Source organism: Ricinus communis, chromosome 3 (assembly GCF_019578655.1).
Source record: "Ricinus communis isolate WT05 ecotype wild-type chromosome 3, ASM1957865v1, whole genome shotgun sequence".
Classification (NCBI taxonomy): Eukaryota; Viridiplantae; Streptophyta; class Magnoliopsida; order Malpighiales; family Euphorbiaceae; genus Ricinus; species Ricinus communis.
Genome location: NC_063258.1, coordinates 17,450,136 through 17,477,554, shown reverse-complemented (window position 1 = coordinate 17,477,554; position 27,419 = coordinate 17,450,136). Strand labels below are relative to the sequence as shown.

Here is a 27,419-nt window from a genome sequence, read left to right as displayed (position 1 = left end):
TTGCAAAAGCATGGCTTGTTCTTCGGGAGTCAGATCAGCTGCTATGATCACTGGCAAGCGCCTCTCTTCATCCAGGAAGACATAAATCAAGTGGCTCGGTAACTCTTTCAATTCTAAGACTGGTGGGACTTCGAAGGAAGTCTTTACCTTCTGCACTCCAGACCTGTCAAGAAAAAGATAAGAATCAGTTCACAAGCTCGGCTCAAAAGCCAATAAAATAATGAGTTGCTCTAACTCTTGCTCATTGGACAACTTCTCCTCATCCTCAGCTAATGCTACCTGCAAAGGGTCAGAACATAACATTTCTTGCAAATGGGACTCAACCATATCATCAATCACATCAACAGAATACACAACATCATCATGTTCTAAGGACTATCTCATAGAAGTGGCTAGGTCAAAGGTAATGGTCTCATCATCAACTCTAAGCTTAAGCTTCCCATCGCTTACATCAATAACAGCCCTCGATGTAGCTAGGAAAGGCCTACCCAGGATAAGAGGCACAATGATCTCACTTTCCATATCCATCACCACAAAGTCCACAGGAAAGATAAATTTATCCACCTTCACAAGTACATCCTCAACAATACCTCTGAGAATCTTAACAGTCCTATCAGCTAACTGAATGCCCATCCTAGTAGGCTTGGGTTCATGCAATCCTAACTTAGCAAACAAACTAGTGGGCATCAAATTAATACTAGCTCCTAGATCGGCCAATGCACCACTAATTGGCAAATCGCCAATCACACAAGGGACAGTAAAACTCCTTAGATCTCGTCGCTTGAGTGGCAGCTTGTTCTGGAGAATAGCTGAACACTCCTCATTAAGTACTACCTGACCAAGATCCTCCAACATCCTCTTGTTACTTAAAATCTCCTTTAAGAACTTGGCGTACTTCAGCATCTGCGAAATCACCTCAACAAAAGGTAAGTTAATTTTCAGCTGCTTAAACAAGTCAAGAAACTTACTGTATTGCTTGTCCACCTTATCCTGCCTCAACCTTGCACGATATGGAACCGGGGGCTGATACTCCCGCATAGGGCTCTTTTGCCTGTCTTCTTTCTTCCTCTCTATCTCCACCACCTTAGGCTCTAGTCCTTCCTTAGCTGGCCCATCCTGCACAATCATATCATCCTTATCAGCTAAAGGCAAAGAACTAGACAATTGCTTACCTGATCGCAAGGTGATAGCCTTGCAATGCTCCCTCAGATTTGACTCTATAGTGTTGGCGAGCGATCTTGAGGGTCTCTCTGAAAGCATCTTAGAAATCTGGCCAATCTGAGTCTCCAAGTTTTGAATCGAGGGCTGCTAATTCCTAAGTGCACTATCAGTCTGCTGGAATCTCATCTCCGTAGACGTCACAAACTTCATCATAAGCTCCTCTAAATTTGACTTCTTTTCTGGTGGAGGGGGAGCTTGTGCAGGCCCAGCTGGTTGTTGCTGTGGCTGCTGATGAAGTCTTTAAAAACATGGTGGACCCTGGGCATTATTGTTCCTCCAACCGAAGTTGGGATTATTACACCACCCAAGGTTGTATGTGTTGCTGTAAGAGTTGTTCTGCTGCCTTGGGGCATTTCCCATATAATCAACCTGCTCAACATCAGAAGACACAACAAAAACGGATGGAAAAGTAGAAGAAGTTGAAGCAAACATACCTCCCGCAGTATAGTTCGCACTATAGTGCGGGCCACCATAAAACTCGTACCCAACGTTCGTTACATTAACCGGCATTTGGAGTTGGTTAATCTTTTTGGCTAGAAGCTCCACCTGAGCTGCCAAGGCTGCTGTAGAATCCGCTAGGTTGACCACTCCCTGTCTTCCTGGTCGGCTCATAGAGGATTGCCTAATAATTGTTCATGGCCATTTCCTCTATCAAGTACTGAGCCTACTCGGGCGTCTTACTGTTTAGCACCCCACCTACTGCAGCATCCATCAACGTGATAGCCTTGCAATGCTCCCTCGGATTTGACTCTATAGTGCTGGAGAGCGATCTTGAGGGTCTCTCTGAAAGAATCTTAGAAATCTGGCCAATCTGAGTTTCCAAGTTCTGAATCGAGGCCTGCTAATTCCTAAGTGCACTATCAGTCTGCTGGAATCTCGTCTCCGTAGACGTCACAAACTTCATCATAAGCTCCTTTAAATTTGACTTCTTTTCTGGTGGAGGAGGAGCTTGTGCAGGCCCAGCTGGCTATTGCTGTGGCTGCTAATGAAGTCTCTGAAAACATGGTGGACCCTGGGCATTATTGTTCCTCCAACCGAAGTTGGGATTATTGCACCACCCAAGGTTGTATGTGTTGCTGTAAGGGTTGTTCTACTGCCTTGGGGAATTCCCCATATAATCAACCTGCTCAACATCAGAAGGCACAGCAGAAACAGATGGAAAAGTAGAAGAAGATGAAGCAAACATACCTCCCGCAGTATAGTTTGCACTGTAGTGCGGGCCACCACAAAACTCACAGCCAACGTTTGCTACATAAACCGGCATCTGGAGTTGTTTAATCTTCTTGGCTAGAAGCTCCACCTGAGCTGCCAAGGATGCTATAGAATCCACCTGGTTGACCACTCCCTGTCTTCTTGGTCGGCTCATAAAGGATTGCCTAATAATTTTTCATGGCCATTTCCTCTATCAAGTTCTGAGCCTGCTTGGGCGTCTTACTATTTAGCGCCCCACCTGCTGCTGCATCCACCATCTGCCTCGTTGTAAGGTTCAACCCGCTGTAGAAGGTCTGAACCTGCATCCACATTGGCAATCCGTGATATGGGCAGCATCTCAAAAGATCCTTAAACCTCTCCTATGCATTGTACATCCTCTTATCATCAAACTGCACAAAAGAAGATATGTCATTTCTAAGTTTAGCAGTTTTAGTAGGAGGAAAATACTTATAGAGAAATTTTTCAGCCAACACATTCCAGGTAGTAATCGTCTGCTATGGAATAGATTGCAACCATCTCTTTGCTCTGTCCCTCATGGAAAATGGAAACAATCTCAGCCGAATGGCATCATCGGTTGTTCCATTTATCTTGAATATGTCACAAATCTCTAAAAAGTTGGTGATATGTGCATTCAGATCCTTGCTATGTAATCCTCAAAATTTCACGCTCTGCTGGATCATCTGGATAACATTGGCCTTTATCTCAAAATTGTTGGTCGCTACAGGAGGTCTGACTATACTAGTTTTCGTCCCATCCAAAGATGGTCGAGCAAACTCATACATCGTCCTCTTATCGTCATCGGCCTGGGGGTTGTCGTTCTCTATCATGTTAGGTTTATGAACCTGAACTGTAACTCCGGTCTCCTCCTCAACTACCTACAAACGTCGTCTCAATAATCTGAGAGAGCGCTCCGGGTCAAATAAGGCTTCTATGGGATCAGGGTTAGAGCTCCTAGCCATAAACTACCTGAAACCGACAATCCAAACAACCACCAATCAGAAAAAATAATAAAATAAAGAATAAAGAATAAATAAATAAACAAATAATGACTAAAGTAACACAAAAACAATTCACTCCAGTTCACCGTTACGGTTCCCTAGCAACGGCACCAAAAACTTGTTGGGCTACTGATGCAACCTACACCTAAGGCAGTGAACCTATCGATACGGCCTAGCGCGATTGAGTATCAAGGTCGTATCCCTAGAGATCAGGTTAACCTAGAGTTACTACTGTTCGCTATGTTATCTAGTCTGAACAACTCAATGAAGTGTTATGCTATGATTGAATATGAACAAACAATTAATTAAATGTCAACTAATCTAAAAGGATAATGGAGCAACACAGGAAGAAAGCAAACCCAAAAGGGACTTAATTGCGATGGAATTACTAAAGGTGATTATCTTGATTACCAAATTGATTACCCGACCTGAATCCTAAAATGAACTCGGATCCTCTCTTGAGCTCATCGAATTCCTAACTCTATGAACTAAATGCTGGAATCTCTTCCTAACAATTAATCTCAGCATAGCATGAAGCTTAGATTCAAGTCTATTAAGAGTTGTTAATCCTTAATCCGGCTAGCCGATTAACCTTATCTCTAAGTGTTATTAAACAGTTCTTGCTTAATCAAGTTTCGACTATTTAACGAATTTCTCAATACCAATTAAACAATCTAAGCAACATTTTACTCAACGTCTCAAGTGAAACAAAATTAACTTTTATTACTAATAAGCAAGAAGGATTACAATTTGGTAACTTAATAATCAAAACAAATTAAAAAATCCATCAACAATAGAGACCAAATGGGTTCAAAAGCTCTAGCTACTCATGTTGATAGTTAAAACAAAGTAACGAACAAATAAGGAAAAGTAAATTGAAAGCATGTACACCCTTCTCTTTCAAGTTGGATGAGAAACCATAATTTTCCAAATCAAAATATCAAACCCTAATTTGCCTCTTGAATGCTCCCAAATCTTGTCTTGATCTTCAAATCGATGTTGAAACAAGTGTAATCCTTCCTTCAATTCATGAAATTGATCTCCCAAGGTCGACAATTGAGGTCTAGAAATAAATGAATTGAGTGTGTATGTTGGAAATCAAGTCAGAAAATCGAACCTTCATTCACCAAATCGATTTTGCCTATATAGTCCCTTTAGCACGCCTGTGGTCAAGCCTGTGCTGGTCAGCACGGGCAGAGTCCGGGTCGTGCTGAACCTGCACATTCCGTTGTGTTTACCTATTCCAGGCTGTGCCCAAGCTGGTGCTGAGCCACCACGGGCCGTGGTGGAGGCCGTAGTTGCTACAGAAACCGTGCCAAAATGGCACTTATGGGGGCAGCTTCTTGACAATTCAGCACGGCTGGAGTCCAGGCCATGCTTTAACCCTCAGAATCCTAGTCCTTGCTTAATTTGATGGATTCTGGTCCGTAATTAAGCGTATTTCCCTCGATTGCTGACATTCTCCTTCAATAACGACTTGAAACATGAAAGGAACCAAAAGACAGGTGATTCTAGCATAAAATGAGATAATTATGCACAAGAATGTAAACAATTGGGCATGTAAATATATGTAATATGATGCCTATCAGGTAGGTAAACCTTATGTTCCTCTTTCTATATTGTGATGCTCTGTTAGCTGTATCTAAATTTGCTATCACTGATTATGTATATTGTTAGAATGTTAGGTTACTATGTCTTTATACACTTAAGTATGCTATTTCTTTGAGCTGTGATAGTGTGCATTTTATGCATACTAATTATCATATTTTCTTGGATATTATTGAAGTATTTATACTTAATTATGGATTTTAAATGTGATTATTGATTTTCATGTTAGAAGGAACGCTTTAATGCAACATGAAGCTGAAAGGATGATATTTGATGAGTTTTCATAGAGATTGATGCTTTGGAGAATTTTGGATAAAATGGAGAAAAGATGGCAGAAGATCACTTCAGTTGGAGCGTGCCCACGGTATATTCCAGAAATCCGAATTTGTGAAAAGAAGCTTAAAGTGATACTATTTTCCATGTGACTTTTTAATTTATTTTTGTGAATGTTTATTTACTAAAAACCCCTCACAACTTAAGGTTATTTTAGGAATTCTTAGGGACCAAGTTTTCTATTCATAATTCTATTCCTTGGTTTGCCGATTTAGTTAACTACTTAGTTACTAGAACGCTACCAAATGATTTATCTAGGGCTTAAAAGGATCGAATTAAGAGTGATGCCAAATATTATATATGGGATGATCCTTACTTGTGGAAATTTCGCTATAATCAAATCTTTAGAATATGTGTGTTACAACATAAAGTTGCATCCATTTTAACATTTTTTCATTCATATGCATGTGGAGGGCAATTTGGCCCCAAAAGAATGACTCATAAGGTGTTAGAATGTGGATTATTTTGGCCCAATTTATTTCGTGATTCATACATGTTTTATAAAGCATGCGAAAATTGTCAAAAGATGGGAAACTTAGGACATAGAGACCAAATGCCCCTTACCTCCATTCTTATTTGTGAAATCTTTGATGTTTGGGGCATAGATTTCATGGGCCCTTTTCCTCCTTCTAATGGCAATATTTACATACTTCTTGCTGTGGATTATGTTTCGAAGTGGGTAGTGGCAAAAGCTACTCGGACTAATGATTCTAAAGTTGTTGTAGATTTTCTTAAGTCTCAGATTTTCTCAACATTTGGCACACCGAGAGCTTTGATTAGTGACCGTGGCACTCATTTTTGCAATAGAGTGGTTGAAGCCTTATTGAAAAAGTACAATGTCACACACCGTACTTCTACAACCTATCACCCGCAAACAAGTGGGCAAGCGGAAGTTTCCAATAGAGAAATCAAATCGATCCTTGAAAAAGTTGTCAATCCTAATAGGAAAGATTGGAGTGCATGACTTGAAGATGCGCTATGGTCTTATAGAACGGCTTATAAAACCCCTATAGGTATGTCCCCTTATCGTCTAATCTTTGGAAAGCCATATCACCTCCCGGTTGAATTGGAACATAAAGCATATTGGGCTGTCAAGCAATGCAATATGGAGATGGATGAAGCTGGTTCACAAAGAAGATTGCAACTACAAGAGCTAGAAGAAATTCGTATAGATGCATATGAGAATGCATGAATTTACAAAGAAAAGACAAAGAAATTTCATGATAATATGATTTCTAGAAAGAGCTTTTGTATCGGACAAAAAGTTCTTCTCTACAATTCTAGACTCAAATTATTTCCAAGTAAGTTGCGTTCTAGATGGAGTGGTCCTTTTACTGTCACTAATATTTTTTCTCATGGTGCAGTAGAAATTCAAAGCCAAGACACTAGAAAGATGTTCAAAGTTAATGGTCAACATCTAAAACCTTTCTATGAGGGATTTCAACTTGATAATATAGCAGAAATTAACTTGGAGTGTCCAAGTTATACATAGCGTGCAGCCATGTCTAGCCAGAGACATTAAATAAAGGTGCTTTTTGGGAGGCAACCCAAATTTACTTTTTATTTTGTTTTATTTTATTGTCCTTTTGCAGTTTTATAGTTAATTTTCGTGCTTCCTTACTAAATTTCTTTTATGAGTTTTGGGGCAGAAAAGAACTATGTTTAGAGCGCGTGCACGCTACATTTTGAGTTAAGATAACAGAGTGTGCCCACGCTCTAACAGAGAAGATCTTCTGTTCCAAATTCTAAAGAACTGATAAAAAGAATAAAAAATAAAAATAAAAATATTAATAAAAAAAATTTCCAAAAAAAAAAGAGAAGAAAAAAAATTAATCACCAATTTTTTTTTTTCATCAAAATTTCTTTTACCCTAATATTTTCTCGCACACAGACCAACCACTACCACGCAGGAACAATGTCAAGACAATACTAGCCTTCTCGTCCCAATCAGCGCCTCGCATCGTAGCACGTCACCCAACGCACAATGCCCACACACACCTTTGCGCCTCGTCCCAACCAGCCTCACCGGCAGTATTGTTCTTCTCGTTTGTCCTCCTTCTTTATAAAAAAATCAGTCCAATGGTTAAGAAAAAGACGGTTCACAAGCCAAAGCTAAAGGCAACTCCACAATAACCGCGCAAGGCCAAACCAAATGCTTCAAGCTCACGAGCACGAATTGGAAAAGGGATGCATATTTTGCCCCCATCCGAAACTGAATTGAAAGGAAATTTGATATGCAGTAAGCAAGTCCACAAAGAAAGGTATAAATTTTTCTATCAGCAATCTATTATTCCTTACAAATATATTGATTGTTTGGCTTTAGAAAAATTGAATATTAAATAAGTTGTGGATAAATACATTGATAATATTGGATGGCAAACATACTTTTCAATTAATTATCCATGTTATATTGAACTTGTGCGTGAGTTTTACACTACATTTGAGTTTGACAAGAAAGTTGATATTAATTTGAACACTCCAGGTGTAGTGTATTTTAGGTTGTTGGGTAGGGAGTTCAAACTCTCTATCACAAAATTTAATCTTGCCTTTGGTTTTATCACAGATGATTATGCTAAAATTGATGAATATGCGAAGTTTGTTTGTGATTTTTTACCTACATTTGAACCAGTTCCTTTGTATAAGCAAATGTCTATAGGAGTCAGATATAACCCTAGTAAGTCACAAGCTAGTTATCTACATGACCAAGCCTTGGAATATATTCATAGGTTTCTAGCTTTCACTTTTCAAGAAGAAAAGATAATTCTGGCATACTTTCAAAAACTGAGTTCTTTTTCTTGTGGTGCATGCAAAATGGAATTAAAATGAACCTTGGATATTGGTTGACTTCTCAATTTAACAATGTTATTGTGAAGAAGCGTCCTATGATTCTAGGTTCTTTGATTACTCAATTGGCTATACACATAAATTTGCTCGATACTGATAATAATGCCTTACATATTGCTTGTGATATGCACCCTTTGGATATAAAATGCTTAATGAGTATGGGTTTAGTGTGGAAGAAGGAAGGTGTGCCTTGTTTTCAGTCTATAGGTCCTATCACGAAGAACATTTCAAAGCGAAAACTTCGCCAGGACGAGAATGAGGAGGAGAATTTAATTTCCAACAATGAACCATCTTCTCTTGGATCATCCTCCCAAGGGCGATATACTGAACAACTTCAATGCCTTGAACAGCGGTAAATAGAAATGGAATAAACTTGATGGCTTTCTTCAAGCACATGGGTTTTACTCCACCATATCTACCTCACTACTAAACATTTTCGCTATGCCTAACAAACTCAGGGAAGTTTCACCATTCCTATCTTTTATTTCCAATTTGATATGTTAGGCATTATATAAATACATTGGGGACAATGTATGAGATAAGTGTAGGGTATTTATAGGCTGTTTTTGGGCATTGTACATGCATGTTAAATTTTTTTTGGGTATTGTTCTATGATTGTGACTTATGAATCCATGATTTAAATTGTTGAGAATTGCTTGATTGAGTTAAAATATAATAAGAGATTTGCATAAATGATTGAGTTTTTATGTGTTGCATTGTGAGTATTATTTTTATAATTGATTTGAATGAAAAAGTGCATAGAACTTAACACACAATCACTTTTTGTGAGCTTTTGAGCCTAAGAGCATTCATCACAATATGCTTCATATTTTTCTTGATTGTGTGATTATCATGTGTAGATTGATTTTTCTAGAACTTGCTTTGTTATACATATTAAGGTCATATTAATGAATTGAATGCATTAATATAATAAGGGCAATTAGGGATAACCAATTTGAATGTCTAAAAAACCACCCTGACTTTACCCCTAGCGAACCGATATTGAGCCTTAAACCCTTTCTTTGTTTATTAATCCTCATTTAACCCATTATAGCCTTTTCTTTCATTTTACCTCCTTTGTAACCTAAGTTGAAGGATTTTGTCAATTTATATGCATGAAACTTTTGGATGATTATTAGGACTTCAAGTTGTAATTATATTGTGCTATTTCTCAAGTTCTAGAAGAAACTAAATAAAGTCTTCTTCAAAGATATCAACAAAAAAAAAACGAGAAAGGAAAGAAAGTAGGAATTCAAAAAAAAAAAGCGAAAAGAAAAAAAAAGTCCATGAGAAATATGTTGTGTGTTAGAATGTAACTTGAATTGAATATTATTATTCCTAGAGGTTAAGTTTCATGTATATATGTTTTTGTAAAAAAATTCTTCAACTTATTCATAGCCAAATTCTCTTATTTCCTACCCATTACCTAAGCCTCATTACAACCTTATTAAGACCCTTTGATTTTTGCATTTGATTCATTGTTTAGTGGTAGAGATTTGATATATAAGCAAGCTTATGGTAAAATTCTTTCTATGCATTGACTTGAGAGTTTATAATTACCCTAAAACACCTTGAGTACATTGAGAGAAATCCTTGGGAGGGTGTTAAAGTTTTATTGCACTTTGATTTTGAACTTATTAAGGAAATTGATACTCATTTGTGTTTACTTGTAAAGACTCATTTGTGGATTGCATTTATCTCTTGCTATATTTTGATTCGAAAAAGTGAAACGTGATAATTTATATCATGAATGAATATGTCATGAGAGGAGTTGAGAGAAAACCGAGCATGCTTGATGATTTTAATGAATACTTGAGGACAAGTATTGTTCAGGTATAGGGTATTTTGATAGTGTGCATTTTATGCATACTAATTATCATATCTTCTTGGATATTATTGAAGTATTTATACTTAATCATGGATTTTAAATGTGATTATTGATTTTCATGTTAGAAGGAATGCTTTGATGCAACATGAAGCTGAAAGGATGATATTTGATGAGTTTTCATAGAGATTGATGCTTTGGAGAATTTTGGATAAAATGGAGAAAAGATGGCAGAAGATCACTTCAGTTGGAGTGTGCCCACGTATATTCCAGAAATCCGAATTTGTGAAAAGAAGCTTAAAATGATACTATTTGCCATGTGTCTTTTTAATTTGTTTTTAGGAATATTTATTTACTAAAAACCCCTCACAACTTAAGGTATATTTTAGGAATTCTTAGGGACCAAATTTTCCTATAAAAAGAAAAAGATGAAAAGAGACAAGGAGAGTTTTTTTAGGTTTTGGAGAAAAGGGGGCTGCAAACTAGTTTTCTTCCTATCATCCATTGTTTTCCTTCTTTGCTTTATTTTCTCTACAACAATTATGTGTGGCTGAACTCTTTTCTTTCCAACTCAAGGTTAATTAAGGTTTGGATTCATATGAGTTGTGAGATTTAATTGTTCTTCATTATTTTCTCAAATCTATTAATATTCATGTATCTTCTATGTCTATTAGGAATTCTATTTTTGTTGATTGTGTAAAAATGCCTATTACTCAATTATCAAGATAGTCTATGCCAAATTAGAATATTTAATCCGTAATTATTTAATTATTCTAATGATTAGTGGTAGAATAACATACCCATGTTATGTGGATACATAATCTAGTCTAAATGAATTCATCTTATGTATTTGTTGGCTAGGGTTAGGTTTCTCTAAATTGCATTGCTATTGATAAATTAAATCTTGGAAGCTTTTCTAGGGTTGTTGATTCAATAAGAGAATTAATCAAATGGCTTCCATTGATTAACGAAAAATTAAGGAGAAATTAGGTTGTTAGAGCTTCTCAACAACTATAAGCAATTTATTAATGGATTTGGAAATTATATTTGCATCAATGATCAATTCAATGAATTAAAACTGAGATTATACCTTGGGTTGGAGTCTTCTCATATCGATTTATCTTCTTAAATTTTATTATTGCTTCTAATTAATTTTTAGTCTAATTTATTTTGATTCCAAATTTAAAACCCCCCCTAATTTTATTTGAATTTTGTTAAAGAAATAAAACTTGCCAATCTCTGTGGATTCGACCCTACTTGTCACTATTTACAAGTTGTTTTTATTTTAAGAGTAGGAGTTTATTTTTGTTGGATTCAACACCCATCAAGCTGATTGACAATTTGATTTATAGAATTTCAGTTACTTTTCTTTGTTGTTCATTATCCTTGGAAAATAATTAATAGGTTTAATACATCAACTCTGCCGGGTGAAACCGATGTTACTTAATTGTTTCTCGAGTTGTCAAATTTTAACTTAAAAGGTTGATTATGTTATATGCATGTGTTTCTTAAGTGATGATTCAATTAATGATGTGGAGAACCAATTGCAATTAATACCACACTTCAAAGGTGAGATTTTGAGCCATTTTGAGCATTCGTTATACATATGCTCTTTATATTTCTTGTTTGACTGTGCATTGTACTTGGCTTTGCTTCGAGAACTTGCTTTGTAATGCTTGTTAAGGTTACATGAATTTATCAATACCATGAGATGATTTGGGCAACTTAGGATTCACCACACTTGGCCAGAATCCTACCCTTTGTGTTTCCACTAGTTAGCCATGGTTGAGCCTTTATCCTTTTTTTCAATTTACGCCATTTCACACTTTACATCTTAGCCTTTTCATTTTATCTTTCTTTTACTTTTATGCTGGAATTTTTGTGATTTCAAGGGGCTTCCAGGAAATTGATTCCAGCTTGGAACGTCAGATTCGTGGTCTAGATTTTGGATTGAAGATTGACGAGGAGTTTTAGAGCAAATCAAGAAGCGATTCTAGAGATTACCTGTAGTGTAGATCAAGGCTTTGAGTTATTCATCGAATTATAGGAAAATGGTGTATATGTTTTGATTCCTTTATTCTTTCATTATAATTGAATTCCTATTTGCTTTAGACATGAACATGTGTAGCTAGATTGGTTGAACCCATTAGGGTTCCTTGCTATGTTGGCTTTGTACTAAATTGTTGAGATTGTTTGAGTTTCCTTTCTTGTACTATTTTTGCAATTAATAATATCAATCTAGTTTTTGTTACATTGATTGTATTGTTTACTATTCATAGAATTCTTTTAACAATTGAGAAATTGTAATTGAGTTCGGAAATTTAATTGCAAGAACAGGTTAATTTTCACTTAAAGGTAAGGTTAATTAATTTGCCGGATTAAGAATTAACAAAGCTTAGTAGAGGTGGATTAAAACTTATGGTTTACTTAATAATCAATCGTTAGAAAGAGATTCCAACTTTAGGTTTTTAGGTTTAGGAATTTGGCTGTCTCGAGAGGGAAACGCAATTCAGTTTGGAATCCGTCCATGGCTAGCATAATCAGACTCAATAATCTATTAGCTTTTATTTGGCAGCCAACTAGTCTAGGTCCTCTTTGGGTTTGCTTTCTTGTCTTGATTATTCTCTTTGCTCATTCATTCTAGCATTACACTTAGAATTTAGTGTTTAGTAAATCTAGAAACCTCTATTATTAATTTTAGGCTAGATAACAAGGAACGAAGTAGTAACTTTAGGATTTCACTTTCCCGAGGGATACGATATTTTTAATACTTGCCGTTACGCTAGGCTGCATCGATAGGTTCACTGTCTTAGTTGTAGTTGCATAAGCATATGTGCATCATTCGCATTCGTCGAACCATTAGATTGGTGCCTATGATTGCCGCTTCCACGAGCTTTCACTCAACAATTATATTTATGCTCCCCAAGTAAAAACAAACCATCATAGAGATTAAAAAGACACACGCAAAATAAACAAACAAAATGATAATATATGTAGAATTTCATATCCGATAAGGAAAGAAATCACAAATTCTTTGTTCTCTTCGATATGGCTAAGTGTAAGGATTAAATGGAATTGATTTAAACACAAAGGTAGACAAAGAACACGAGAGAAAGGAATTGCATGAGGGATAAGTCTATACTCGCCAGCGCGAGTGTTGATAAGTCCATAAAGTTCTTGAAAGAACCCATAACTTGATTTTCTTCAAGATAGAAAACTGAAATACTATGCTCATTAGCCTCAAGTATTCAGTTGCATGCGGTTTTTATAATGCGAAAGCCTCCTTCCATAAGACAAAACTAGAAGTTAAATATGAAAAAATAAATAAAGAAAGATGAATAAACTAAAGTCAAATAAAGAACGAGAGATGAGTTGATTGGGCAATAACCTCACAATCCCAAATTTGTGCGCCAGCTTAACAAAAGCAAGGGTAAATTCGCATGGGCCTATCTAAAAACACTATGATCCAAATTACATCATTATCTGCATTTCAAACATCAAAGAGCTCGAATTCAACTTGAATTACGCTTGAATTAATAAAAAAGAACATAATTTCTCACTTACGCACGTGGATTTTCATCTCCTCTTACTTGATCATCAAGCTAAGGCCTAATACCATCTGTCAAGCTTGTCAATTGTGTTCTTAGGATTCTTTATGCCAAACCTTGCATCATCCAGAGTCCTCGTGCCTAGAGGAACAAGGAAGGATGGAGATCCCAGTGGTACAAATCCTGAATCGGAATATTTGGGCGTGTCTCGATTCTTATTGTTCCTTTTTCCTCCAAAAGATCCATCCGTGAGCACTCAAAGAAGCCCTAATATTCCAATTTAGGATTTGCACCATTAGGATCGCCATCATTTCATATTCGTCTAGGCAGGAGGACTCTTAATGACATAAGGATTGGCGTAAGGAATCATAGGAATGTAATTAATAAGCTTGACCGGTGGCATTAGAGCGTGACTTGATGATATAGTAGGACGAGATATAAATCCACATGTGTAAAGAAGAAATAATGTTATTTTTTATTAATCTAAGGGGGAATGCGCGCATTTTGATATTTGGGACGCATATAATTATATAATTTGGGTTAGGGTTTTATTATTATACCCACATAAAGTTTCCCTTGTTTTCCTTATTCTAGCTCAAAAAATTTAGCACTACGAGAGTTGTGGACTAGTCAACTCCTCTTTGTCTAGTATGATGGTTTGGTTTTATTTGGAGAGTTTAAACACCACTATTAAGAGAAGGCGTGTGGAAGCTTCAATCAAGATTGTTATTAATAAATGAATCAAACCACTTGGAAACTTAAAGAACACAATGAAATAACATTAAAGAAGGACAAGTAACCTAATTTAAGAGCTAAAAGCTCTAATACCAAATGTTAAAGAACCTCTAAGAACTCTAATCCTTATGAACCTGTGAATCACTAACTTGAAAATCCAAAGAGCAACTTGAAATAAAACCCTAGGATCGTCTAATTAAAGTGTAAGATGATCAAGAATTAGAACTTAAGGAAAACTAAGTTATTTAAACCCCAATTCCAAGTATGCCACAAGGATAGATCACTTTCTTGATAAGTACGTTTTTGCATTCAAACAAAAATACAAGATACAAGCAATTTTGGTTTGAAAGAAAGTAAAAATTTAATTAATCATAATCTGAAAAATGGCATACGAATTTGATATGTTTTAAAGACATATCCAAAATCGTAAGAAGAATAGAATTAATACGAACGTGGCTAACTTATGCCAAACCCATATTGAATGTGATGCCTTTTCCAAGGATCGTTCACCTAATCAAGCAAAAAAACTCTAAATCCTAACCAGACCCTTAAATAACTTGTACTTAAGAACCTTAATTATAAAGAATTAAAGGTTGTTTAACATAAATAAAGTTTAGATTAAACTAAGTTTGTAAGATATCAAGCCTTCACTTGATAAATTCACCAAGTTTATAAAGAATAAAAGAAGAGAATTAACTCTAATATAAACAATATTCAACCCAACTTTACATAGAAATTTGTACCAGCTTGTATAGGCCTTAAAAAAACCTTTCTATAATGATAAGGAAGCAACTAACAGTACAACTAGGAATATGATATACATAGTTTTACACATGTTTGCTTACATATTATTGAGCATTTTCTTAGCATTTATTGTGTTTTTATTCCAAAATCACCTGTGTTATGTGTCCTTTTTTATTCCGGGAGATTTAATAGGTCCATCATCAGTATTCTAGCAATTTTAGATCAATTTCGGGCGAAAGCAGACATAATCAGAAGCATTTGACCTTGGGTTGACTTTTGGAAAGTCAATATGGCCCGTGTAGAAACTTCTAGGCCGTGTAGCTTAAGCACTTTGAAGCAAACACGGTTCCCAAGAGTAACAAGGCCCAAAGCACAACCCATGTTAACATGGGCCAGAACACGCCCTTGCTACATTCAAGAGCACAACAAGGGCGTGAACACGCTCGTGTTTAAGCGCAGTATAAGATTGAATGAGCCAATAAAGAGAAAAGGTTCTACCATTTTGACTCTTCATCCTTCTCTGTAATTTTTCTATATGCGTTTCAGACATTGATGTTTGCTATCTATGCAGCTACAATCTAAGGCAGTGTACCTATCGATGTAGTCTAGCACTAATGGCAAGTATCAAGGTCGTATTCCTCGGGAAAGTGAAAGCCCAGAATTACTCCTTCGTTCTCTGTTATATTAGCCTAAAATGAATGATGAATAATTCCTAAATTAACTAATAGCTACTCTAATTGTTATCTAACTACGGCTACTAGGGAAGGATTAATTCAAGTTAAGGAATAACTCCTTGGGAATTCTTATCTCTAGGGAATGGAAAATAAAGATGGAATTGATTGATGGAATTCGATTTCTATAGGAAAATCTCTACGCAATTAACGCCTTTCTCAAGGACATTAACATCTTAACTTAGATTAATTAGGTTGAAATCTCTTCCTAACTCTAATTATCCAAATTAGCATTATGTACCATTTAACACTATTGAGAGTTGTTAATACTTAATCCGATAGAACAAACACCCTATCTCTAGGTGAATTCAATTCTAGGTTGGAAAGGACAATCCAAACCTAAACATCTTTCTCAAGAACATTCAAATTCCAATAATCATTCAACAAGATATAAAGAACAAATCAATAAGCACTTCCATTGCAAACCAATATTGAAAATCAATAATATCAATTCAAAAGTTAAGTATAAAAATCCGTAGATAAAGAACCCCAATGGGTTAACAAGTTTAGCTAATCATGTTCATTATCAAAACCCACAAGAATTCAATTATAAAAAATGCGTAAAGGTAGAGAAACCCGATTACACCCTTGGATGAGAGTAAACAGCTCCAATTCCTCTTGCCCAATCTTGAACCGATTCTTGTTCCTCTTGCTCGAATTGAAACCAATCAACGAACCTCGCCTAATCTTCAATCTTTGAAGGGAATCCAATTGAAACCTTGGTCCAAGTCTCCTTTTTCCTTGGTTGTAGCTCAGAAAACCCTTAGAGAGAGAAAGAAATGAGTTTGGGATGTCCTAACCCTCCTTTTTTCATGTTTCCCTCTTTTCTTTCTTTTAATTAATTCGTCCAGTTGCTGCGAACATGGCCATGTTGATGCTCGTGTTAGGAACACGGCCTGCTGTTGATTCCCATATTGGGAACACGGCCTGGTGTTGATGCTCGTGTTGGGAACACGGCCTAGTGTTGATGCCCGTGTTACTCTCTGTGGTCGTGCTCCTTAACACATCTTTTTCTGTTCTCAAATGCACCCAAAACGGCCGTTTTGATGCCCGTGTTAGGAACACAATGAGTGTTAAAACCAACATGGCCGTGTTTAGCTTCCTCATGTGCAAACTTGACTTGTTTCGGCAACTTTGACATCCAATTCTGCTCCAATTCTTCCCTTTATCACTCTTTGGCTTCTTTTGGACCTAATGCACACAAACAGATGCATAGGGTGAGTGTTGGGACCAATTCACATCCAAATGTACATAAAATTAGCCTTAAAAACCCCATTTAGATGTGTGTATTCTACGCACATCAGACATCTCGAGGCAGCTTCCAAGAGACTGATTCCACCTTTTGATGTCGGATTCGTGACTTCGAGGATTCAATTGAAGATTGAAGAGAAGTTTCAGAGAAATTCAAGAGGCATTTTGGAAAATAGTTGCAATGTAGATCAAGACTTTGAGATGTTCATCCAATTCTAGGAAAATGGTGTATATGATTCGATTTCTTTATCCTTTCATTATAACTGAATTTCTATTTGTTTTAGACATGAACATGTGTAGCTAGATTGATTGAACCCATTGGGGTTCCTTGCTATGTTGGCTTTTGCACTGAATTGTTAAGATTGTTTGAGTTTCTTTTCTTGTATTCTTTTTGCAATTACTAATAAAAATCCAATTTTCTTTACATCGAATGTGTTGATTATTGTTCATAGAATTCTTTTAGTAATTGAGAAATTTTAATTGAGTTTGAAAATTTAATTGTAAGAACAAGTTAATTTTCAATTAGAGACAAGGTTAATTAATTTGTTAGATTAAGAATTAACAAAGCTTAATAGAGGTGGATTAAAGCTTAAGGCTAACTTAATAATCGATCATTAGGAAGAGATTCTGACTTTAGATTTTTAGGTTTAAAAATTCAGTTTTCTCGAGAGGAAAACCGAATTGAGTTCAGAATCCGTCCACGGGTTACATAATCGAACTCAATAATCTGTTATTTGGTTTTCAACTAGTCTAGGTCCTCTTGGGTTCGCTTTCTTGTCTTTATTATTCCCTTTTCTCATGCACTCTCGCATTACATTTAGAATTCAATATTTTAGTCATTAGTAAATTTGGAATCCTCCGTTGTTAATTTTAGGCTATATAACAAGGAATGAGTAGTAACTCTAGGATTTCACTTTCCCGACGGATACGATATTTTTAGAACTTGCCATTATGCTAGGTTGCATCGATAGGTTCACTGCCTTAGTTGTAGTTGCATAAGCTTCGCATCAAGTTTTTGGTATCATTGCCGGGGACTTTGCTTGAAAACTACAGTGAAATTTATTATTTGTTACTTTAGCCATTTTTCTATTTTGTTTTTGTCATTGCTTTTTATTCATTTATTTATTTGTTTGGGTTTTTGCTGCCTTATTCATTTCAGGTAGTTTATGACCAGGAGTTCCAATCCTACACTAGTAGACCCTCTACCCAAACCAGGGCGATCCCTCAGGCAGTTGAGGAAGCGTTTAGACACGGAGGAGGAGGAGCAGATTGAGATTCCTGTCAATATACCAGTAGACATGGAAGACGACAACAACAACGTTGCTGAAGCAAATAGGATGATGTTTTGTCTTTTGTGCAGTTGATGATGAGAGCATGTATGATGCGTGGGAGAGGTACAAGGACTTGTTGAGATGTTACCCACACCATAGTTTTCCAGTATGGATGCAGGTGCAGACTTTTTAAAATGGCTTGAACTCAGCTACGAGACAGATGGTGGATGCAACTGCAAGTGGGGCCATCAATAGTAAGATGCTAGAGCAGGCCCAGAACTTAATTGAGGAGATGGCCATTAACACATATTAGTGGCAGTCTTCTAGGAGTAGGCCAGGACGGCAGGGAGTGGTGAACCAGGTAGATTCTACACCAGCCTTGGCAGCTCAGGTGGAGCTTTTGGCTAAAAAGGTCGACCAGCACCAGATGCCAGTCCAGGCAGCGCAGCTTGGCTACGAGTTTTGTGGTGGCTCGCACTATAGTGTAAACTGTAAAGCATGAGGTATGTTTGCTTCTTCTTCATCTTCTTCTACTAACCATGAACATGTTGATTATATGGGAAATGCGCCCAGGCAGTAGAACAACCCCTGTAGCAACAGATACAACCTAAGATGGAGAAACCATCCTAACTCCGAGTAGCGAGATAACAATACCCAGGGACCACCAGGATTTCAGAAGTTGAACCAGCAGTAGCCCCAACAGCAGACTGTTCTCCTTCAACTCTCTCAAAATCAGAAGAAGAAGCCCAATTTAGAGGAGTTGATGATGAAGTTCGTGTCCACTTCAGAGAACAGATTTCAGCAGACGGACACAACTCTTAGAAATCAGCAGGCCTCCACACAGAGTTTAAAGAATCAGATAGGCCAAATTTCTAAGATGGTGGCTGAGAGATAGCTAGGGACGCTCCCTAGTACCACAAAGTCAAACTCGAGGGAGCATGTCAAGGCTATCACCTTGAGATCAGGTAAGTAGTTATCTAGTTCTTTACCTATGGCTGATGATGATGTTATTGTGCAGGATGAGCCAGCCAAGAAGGAGCTAGAGCCTTAGGTGATAGAGCCTGTGTGAACTAAGGATAAAAATAAGAGTCCAGTGAGGGAATACTAGCCTCTAATTCTGCCAGGTTGAAGCAGGAGAAGGTTGATCAGCAGTTTGGTAAGTTCTTGAATTTATTTACATTAGTTGTTATGTTTGCTGTGAAGTTGATTATGAAAATGATAATTATGGGGTTTGCGGAAATAGTTTGTTTATGGCATTCTATTATGAATAATTGTTTGAATAAAGTTGCGTTAGTTGGTGCACGATAAAGTAGGTTGGAATGTATCAATTAATTAGTTTATTGAGGAGATTGAGGCTTTAGTCTTTTGTTAAGTCTAAAGTTTTCTGTTAGTCGAATCATAGCCGTTATGCTGTTTAATTTTCGGTAGGATTTCTGATTAACTTGATTTCTTGTATGAATAACTAATGATTCATTGCATCAGGTAATATGACGGACCGTGATCAATCCCGTAGGAAGCAACCAAAATGCGTCCCTACCAACAAGCGAATGCGTGGCGAAGGAACATCTTCCCCCACAGCACCAGCACCAGCACAAGCACCAGCACTAGCCCTATATACACTTGTGTGTTTCGAGTGACATCTTGTAAGGCATGGTTCTCAAATTCTCAGTTTAGATAGTTTATCACTTTAATTTTAGCAGCTTTATTAACTTTGTTCTTTGTCTCAAGGATTTAGTGATTTGGGGGTTTTAAGGAAATTCGTCACGGAGTTTTGAGACTTGTTTTGAGTTAACCTTCTGCAATGTATTTGATTGGGTCATTTGGCTTCTGTTTGAGGAGAGAGTTGTTGAATGCTTGAGGACAAGCAAACTCTCAAGTGTGGGGTAGTTTGATGTAGATGATTATGTGCATGTTTATTGACTGTTTATCAGTCGTTTATTCGTGTATTTGGGTCATATTTATTCCTGTTTGATCGCACTGTGGTATGTTTATGAATTTTTCAGGTATCCGGACTCCTCGATAAAGATTGATTGATTTACAGGCAGAAACCAAGCTATTTGGATGATTTACGCGTATTAGATACTTATCGGAGTCGATTCCTTGTTGGCGCGCAGTTTTGAGGCTTTTGCACGACCTCCCTTGGACAATTTCAGAAATTTTCCATTTCATGGAGGTTGGTGCCCGTTGCACGGGCCATGGCACGGGCAAAGGCAGTTCTCTCTATAAATAGGCGCACACAAAACGAGACGAGGCTCCGCTTCTAATTTCTAGACTTCTCTATGCGCGTGACCCTTCACTTCTGTACCTCTGTTCTTGACATTTTGGGAGACCAACGTCAGTTCAAAGGATTGATTTGGAGGATTCAAGCAAAGATTGAAGTTTCTAGACGATTGACCGAGACATCCGAGATCTATACTTGAGGCTGGTTTCAGAATTGGCACTGGCGACATGCCCACTCCGACTCGATAGAAGAGCGGTTATATGTTCCATTGTCTTTTCTGTTATTTATTTCCTTTTGTATTTGTTTCTTTTATTATGAGTGGCTAGGACTGCCGAACCCATTGGGGTTCTTCTTTATTGATGGTTTGTGTTTAAATGTTGGATTTTTATCTGCCATTTTTGTAATCTTCTTACTGTTTAATAATCAAATTTGATTCAATTAATTTGAGACGTTAAATTAATTGTCTTTTGGGTTGTTTCTTGACATTGAGAAATGCTTTTTACAACTGGAAATTATATAGTAAGAACTGGTAGTTAACACTTAGAGATAAGGTTAATTCACTCGCCGGATTAAGAATTAACAACTCTTAATAGTTCTAAATCACGCTTAATGCTAATCTGTAATAATCTGATAGGAAGAGATTCCATTAGGTTAGTGCAGATTTAGGAACTCAGTGAGCTCGAGAGAGGAGCGGAGGTCGATTCAGGATTTAGGCACGGGTAGCAAGATTGGTAGTTTATAAAATCAACCTTAGAATTCCATCACTTAGGTCCCCTTTGGGTTTGCTTCTTTGTTACGGTTGTCTTTTGATTGTCAGTTGCTGTTGTTCCTTTATTTACATTCATAAGCATTAGTTAATTAATTTAAACTTCTCACACCTTATTTCAGACTAAATAACATAACGAACAATAGTAACTTTAGGTTTACCCGATCTCCAGGGATACGACCTGGATACTCACTAGTGCTAGACCGCATCGATAGGTTCACTGCTTTAGGTGTAGGTTGCATAAGTAGCCCATCATGTATCAATCTCATAACGTTTCAAACACATCACTATGGGGAGGCATTTCTTGAAAACAAAATACACTTTCACTCGCTCAAAGGCATTGGATGAATGCTCCTTTTAACATTAAAAAGAAACTATATCAGACTGCCCCGTAATTGTGAAATATAAGTAATGTGTAATCGATGAAATTAAGGCTATCAATGTTTGTGCTCACCAAGAAGATGCCAAGATCTTTAATTAACATTATACATTAATTAATTAGGCGAACTAAAAGCTGAAATACTCTTGTTATTGAATTGCAAAATCATCACATGTAAAATCCAACACAAACAACCTACTTTTGTTAATTATACTTCAAATTTGTAAAACCAATAGAATAATTTTGAAATAACTACCAATCTGTAATTTAATAAGTTTAAATAACAACTTTAAGTTTCTTTTTTTTCTAAAGTTCAATATTCAACTTTCAAATCAAAGAAATCAACTTTGCAAGGGCTTGATATCTACTCATCGAAAGTGGCCTTAGTCATACCCAACCAGCTCCACGAAATATCTATCTTGCACTTGCATTTTCCTTGCCTTTCTTAACACCTAATTCATAAATTTCACTTAGAATTCAATAAAATAATAAGCCTTTATGCTCCCCTATCATGCAGCCCTAAATGATATGCAAATATTTTAAACTTAAAGTTGCATTCCTATCTCAACAATCATGATAGGGCAGATTTTGGGCCAACTTTGAAAAATTATTGGGAATTACATATGAGGTATTTGAGGCTCATCTTTTGTACACTTCTAGTTATTCAAGTCTATAATGTGTAGAAAAATTTTCATTCCAATTAGATAACTATAGAAGGAGTTAAGCACAATTTAACATGACGAGCTCAAACTATCCTGACAGAATGAGCAATAAATTGTTTGGTCCAATTCCATAAAGATAAAGACAAAACTAGCATAAATGTAAAACTACAAAATGGTAGAGGAATAAACTATTTGAACCCTCTAACTTTTATTCTTTCATCCTAATCCAATCCACCATCTCTTTTTCATTTCAATTAAGTCCTATTATTATTTATTATTAAACACACTTAGGTACCACCTTAATTCAATTAAGATACTATATGAAAATCCAATGGTAAAAGGGTGAATACATACTTAGAGTACGGGTGTGATAGTAGATGATAAAGTAGGATGAGACGTAAATCCACACGTGAAAGGGAGAAGTCTAATATAGGTGGGAATGCGAGCTTTTTGATGTTTGGGATGAATATAATGAAGTAAATTGGGTCAGAGTGTTTTTAGATAGGCCACTCGAATTTACCTTTTCTTTTGTTAAGCTGGCTCATAAAATTTGGGACTACGAGAGTTGTTGCGCAGTCAATTCCTCTCTCGTTCTTGATTTGACTATAGTTTATTTATCTTTCTTTGTTTATTTATTAATATTTAGCTTCTAGTTTTTGCTTCTTGTGGAATGAGGGCTTTTGCACTATAAAAACACTACATGCAATTGAATACTTAAGGCCAATGAGCATATTATTTCAGTTTTTCATCTTGTGGGAAATCAAGTTAGTAGTTCTTTCAAGAACTTTGTGGCCTTATCAACACTCATGCTAGCGAGCATATACTTATCATTTCTTTCCTTACCAGATCTAAAATCTTACCTATATTCTCAGTTTGTTTATTTCTTTTGTGTCTTTCTTCCTAAACTCTGTCTAGTATGATGGTTTGTTTTATTTGGGAGCATAAATATAATTGTTAAGTGAAAGCACGTGGAAAGCGAAAATCATAGGCACCGATCCAATACTTCGCCGAATGCAAAGAAAGAAGATGATCATGTATTAATATCATTCTCCAAATGATCATGGACAAATCTTTTAGTGGAAAGAGAGAACGATGAGAATCGAGGCACTCCCAAATATTTCGATTCAGGATTTGCAAGATTAGGATCTCCATCCTTCCTTATTCCTTTAAGCTCATGTCCTTCCTTTCTTTTGTGTTCTTTATCTACCCTTATGTTTAAATCTATTCAATTTGATCCTTAAGCTTAATCGTATGGAAAAGAACTTATGATTTTATTTGGGGAGCATAAACACGAGTGTTGAGTGAAAGCATGTAGAAGTGGCAATCAAAGGCATTGATCCAAGGCTTGGACAAATGCAAAGAAAGAAAATTAGTTGATTGAGTATTAATATCATTCTTGGGATATTCTCGGATGAATCTTTTGAAGGAAAGAGGGAATGCTGAGAATTAAGTCTTACCCAAATATTCTAATCCAGGATTAGCACCATTGGGATCTCTATCATTCCTTATTCCTCTAGGCACGATGACTTTTAATGACATAAGAATTGGCGTAAGCATTGGGGCTTAGCTTAATGATTAAGCAATACGAGACATGTTGTTTTTTATTCATCCAAGTGTAATACAAGTGACAATGCAAGAATTTGGGATGCATATAATGAAGTAATTTGGGTTGGAGTATTATTAGGTAGGCCCACACGAATTTCCCCTTGTTTTTGTTAAGCTAGCTTATAAAATTTGGGACTATAAGAGTTGTTGACCAGTCAACTACTCTCTTGTTGATACGAACGCGGCTAACTTTTACCAAACCCGTATTCAATGTTGATGTCTTCACTAAGGATCATTCACCTAATCAAGTGAAGAAACTCTAACTCCCAACAAGACCCTTAAATAACTTGTACTTAAGAACCTTAATTATAAAGAATTAAAGGTTGTCTAACATAAACAAAAGTTTAGGTTAAATTAAGTTTGTAAAATACTAAGCCTTCACTTAATAAATTCACCAAGTTCATGAAGAACAAAAAAAGAGAATTAACTCCAAAATAATCAATATTCAACAACTCCTTTATATAGAAATTCATTCTAGCTTATATAGGCTTTAAAGAAATCTAATTCTATAATAAAAAGGAAACAAATAACAATAATTGTAGGAATAGAACTCCTAAACTAAAACGATAACTTAAAACAAGACTTCTAACTATTAAAAGACTTCTTTAAATGAACAAAAACTCCTAAAAATTAGTCCAAGCCATGCCCATATAATAACATGATAATTGGGCTTAAGTAATATGTGATGTGTGGCCCATTTTTTAGTATTGGACTCTAAATAGCTTGACTTGATTATCTTGGGCTTATCTTGTCTTGGTCATGCCTCCATATGTTGGATTAAGTTGATAAGAGTATTTTGAGGCCCATTGTTTTGATTAAGCTGAATCCCACATAGGCTTAATGCTTACGTCCTTCCTTTCGTTTCTATTCTTTATCGACCCTTGTGTTTAAGTCAATTTGATTTGATCCTTTTGCGTAGCCGTATGGAAGAGAATAAAGAACTTATGATTTATTTCCTTATCAAATATGAAATCCCACCTATGTTCTCATTTTGTTCGTTTCTTTTGTTCCACTAAATCTAATATCTGCCTAGTTTGATGTTTTGGTTTTATTTAGGGAGCATAAATACGAGTGTTGATTGAAAGCGCATGGAAGCGGCAATCATAAGCACTGATACAATGCTTAGACAAATACAAAGAAAGAAAATTAGATGATCGAATATGCATATCATTCTTAGAATGAACGCGGACAAATCTTTTGAAGGAAAGAGGTAATGATGAGAATTGAGGCACACCACAATATTCCAATTCAAGATTTCCACCATTGAGATTTTCATCCTTCCATGTTCCTCTAGGCATGAGGACTCCTGATGACATAAGGATTGGCATAAGGAATCATGGGAATGCAATTGACATGCTTGATCGGTGGCATTAGGGTGTGACTTGATGATCTAGCGGGACGAGACATCCACACACGTAAAGGAGAAATCATATTGCTGTTGATTAATCTAAGGGGATGCATACATTTTGATGTTTGGGACACATGTAATTAACATCTTGAAAGAACCCATAACTTATTACTCCGCAAAGTAGGAAACTAAAATAATATGCTCGCTAGCCTCAAATACTCGGTTGCATGCGATTTTCATAGTGCAAAAGCCCTCATTCCATAAAAGGAAGAAACTAGAAGCTAAATATGAATAAATAAATATAAAAAGATGAATAAACTAAATTCTGGCCCAAATTACATCATTATATGCATCCCAAACAACAAAATGGGTGCATTCTCGCTTGGATTAACTAAAAGTAACATGATTTCTCCATGACATGCTTGGATTTATCTTTCATCCTGCTTGATCGTCAAGTCACGCTCCAATGCCATTGGTGAAGCTTGTCAATTATGTTTTCATGATTCCTTAATGGAAACAACGCTAATTTCGCGTGGGCGTACATAATAAAACTCTGGCTCAATTTACTTCATTATATGCCTCTTAAAATCAAAACGCATGAATTCCCGCTTGTATTAATCGAAAGCAACATGATTTCTCCTTTACGAGTGTGAATTTGCATCTCGTGCTGCTTGATCATCAAGTCAAGCCTTAATACCATCGGTCAAGCTTGTCAATTGCGTTCTCATGATTCCTAAATAATCAAGCAGGAGGAGACGTAAATCTATGCGCGTAAGGGAGAAATCATGTCATTTTCAATTAATCCAAGCATAGGTAGGCCCATGCTAATTTTTCCTTATTTTTGTTAAGTTGGCTCATGAAATTCTGAATCATGAGTTGTTGCCCAGTCAACTACTCTCTGGTTCTTGATTTCACTTTAGTTTATCAATATTTCCTTATTTGTTTATTCAAATTTATCTTCTAATTTCTTTTTCTTATGGAATGAGGGCTTCAAAATATAAAAACTGCATGCTACTTGAGGCAAGTTAACATATTATTTTAGTATAATAACTTGCGGGAAATCAAGTGATCGGTTCTTTCAAGAACTTTACGAACTTACCAACACTCTCGCTAGTGAACATAGACTTATCACTCACGTCCTTTCATTCTTTTGTGTTCTTTTATCTGCTTTTGTGTTTAAATGAATTTGATTTGGTCATTACGCTTAGCTGATAGAAGAGAATAAAGAACTTGTGATTTCTTTCCTTATTGGATCCAAAATCTTACCTATTTTCTCATTTTATCCGTTTGTTTTATGCCACTCTTTTTAATATCTATCTAATATAATGGTTTTATTTTATTTAAGGAGCATAAGTACGAGTGTTGAGTGAAAGCGCGTGGAAGCGGTAATCATCGGCACCAATCTAATGCTTAGACAAATGAGAAGAAAGAAAATTAGTCGATGGTGTACTAATATCATTCTCCGAATGATCATAGACAAATCTTTTTAAAGGAAAGTAGGAACAATGAGAATCGAGGCACGCTAAATATTCTGATGCAGGATTAGCACCATTGGAGTCCCCATCATTCCTTGTTCCTCTAGGCTCGATAGCTTTTGATGACACAAGGATTGGCATAAAGAATCATGGGAACTTAATTGACAAGCTTGACCGATGGCATTGTGCTTAGCTTGATGATCAAGTAGGACGAGATGTAAATCTATGCTCGTAAGGGAAAAACCATGAAATCTAAGCATAATACAAGCAGCAGTGCGAGCATTTTGATGTTAGGGCTGCATATAATCAAGAAATTTGGGTCGGAGTATTATTAGGTAGGCTCAGACGAAGTCTCCCGTATCTATGTTAAGCTAGCGAACATAGACTTATCACTTACATTCTTTCATTCTTTTCTGTTCTTTATTGATTCTTGTGTTTAAGTTAATTCGATTTGATCCTTTCGCTTAGCCGTATGAAAGAAAATAAAGAACTTTTGATTAGTTTCCTTATCAGATCTGAAATCCATCCTATGTTCTCATTTTGTTCGTTTCTTTTGTTCCACTCTATTTAATCTCTGCCTAGTTCGATAGTTTGGTTTTATTTGTCGAGCATAAATATAATTGAAAAGCTTGACCGATGGCA

The 27,419-nt window shown here is 36.3% G+C and overlaps 1 protein-coding gene and 2 non-coding genes across 3 annotated transcripts; 1 reads left to right on the top strand and 2 right to left on the bottom strand.

Annotated features, from left to right (window-relative positions):
- Window positions 1–375: 375 nt before the first annotated feature.
- LOC125369563 lies at window positions 376–1,833 on the bottom strand. The gene is made up of 3 exons (XM_048372339.1): window positions 1,591–1,833; window positions 985–1,116; window positions 376–903 (listed from the first exon to the last, which is right to left on the bottom strand). Exons 1-3 carry the CDS (start codon window positions 1,831–1,833, stop codon window positions 376–378), a joined length of 903 nt encoding a protein of 300 aa, XP_048228296.1.
- A 915-nt stretch (window positions 1,834–2,748) lies between these two features.
- On the top strand, window positions 2,749–2,855 carry LOC125369625. The gene has a single exon (XR_007215302.1). It is a non-coding gene; the product is annotated as a small nucleolar RNA R71 (small nucleolar RNA).
- Window positions 2,856–18,376: 15,521 nt separating this feature from the next.
- On the bottom strand, window positions 18,377–18,483 carry LOC125369677. The gene has a single exon (XR_007215353.1). It is a non-coding gene; the product is annotated as a small nucleolar RNA R71 (small nucleolar RNA).
- Window positions 18,484–27,419: the final 8,936 nt, after the last annotated feature.

Coding starts and splice junctions, on each gene's coding strand:
- LOC125369563 (XM_048372339.1), bottom strand. CDS start 1,833: ATGAGCCGACCAGGAAGACAGGGAGTGGTCAACCTAGCGGATTCTACA. Junction 1,117..1,590: donor TGTCTTCTGATGTTGAGCAG/GTTGATTATATG, acceptor ATGATTGTGCAG/GATGGGCCAGCTAAGGAAGG. Junction 904..984: donor CAAGGTTGAGGCAGGATAAG/GTGGACAAGCAA, acceptor GTGATTTCGCAG/ATGCTGAAGTACGCCAAGTT.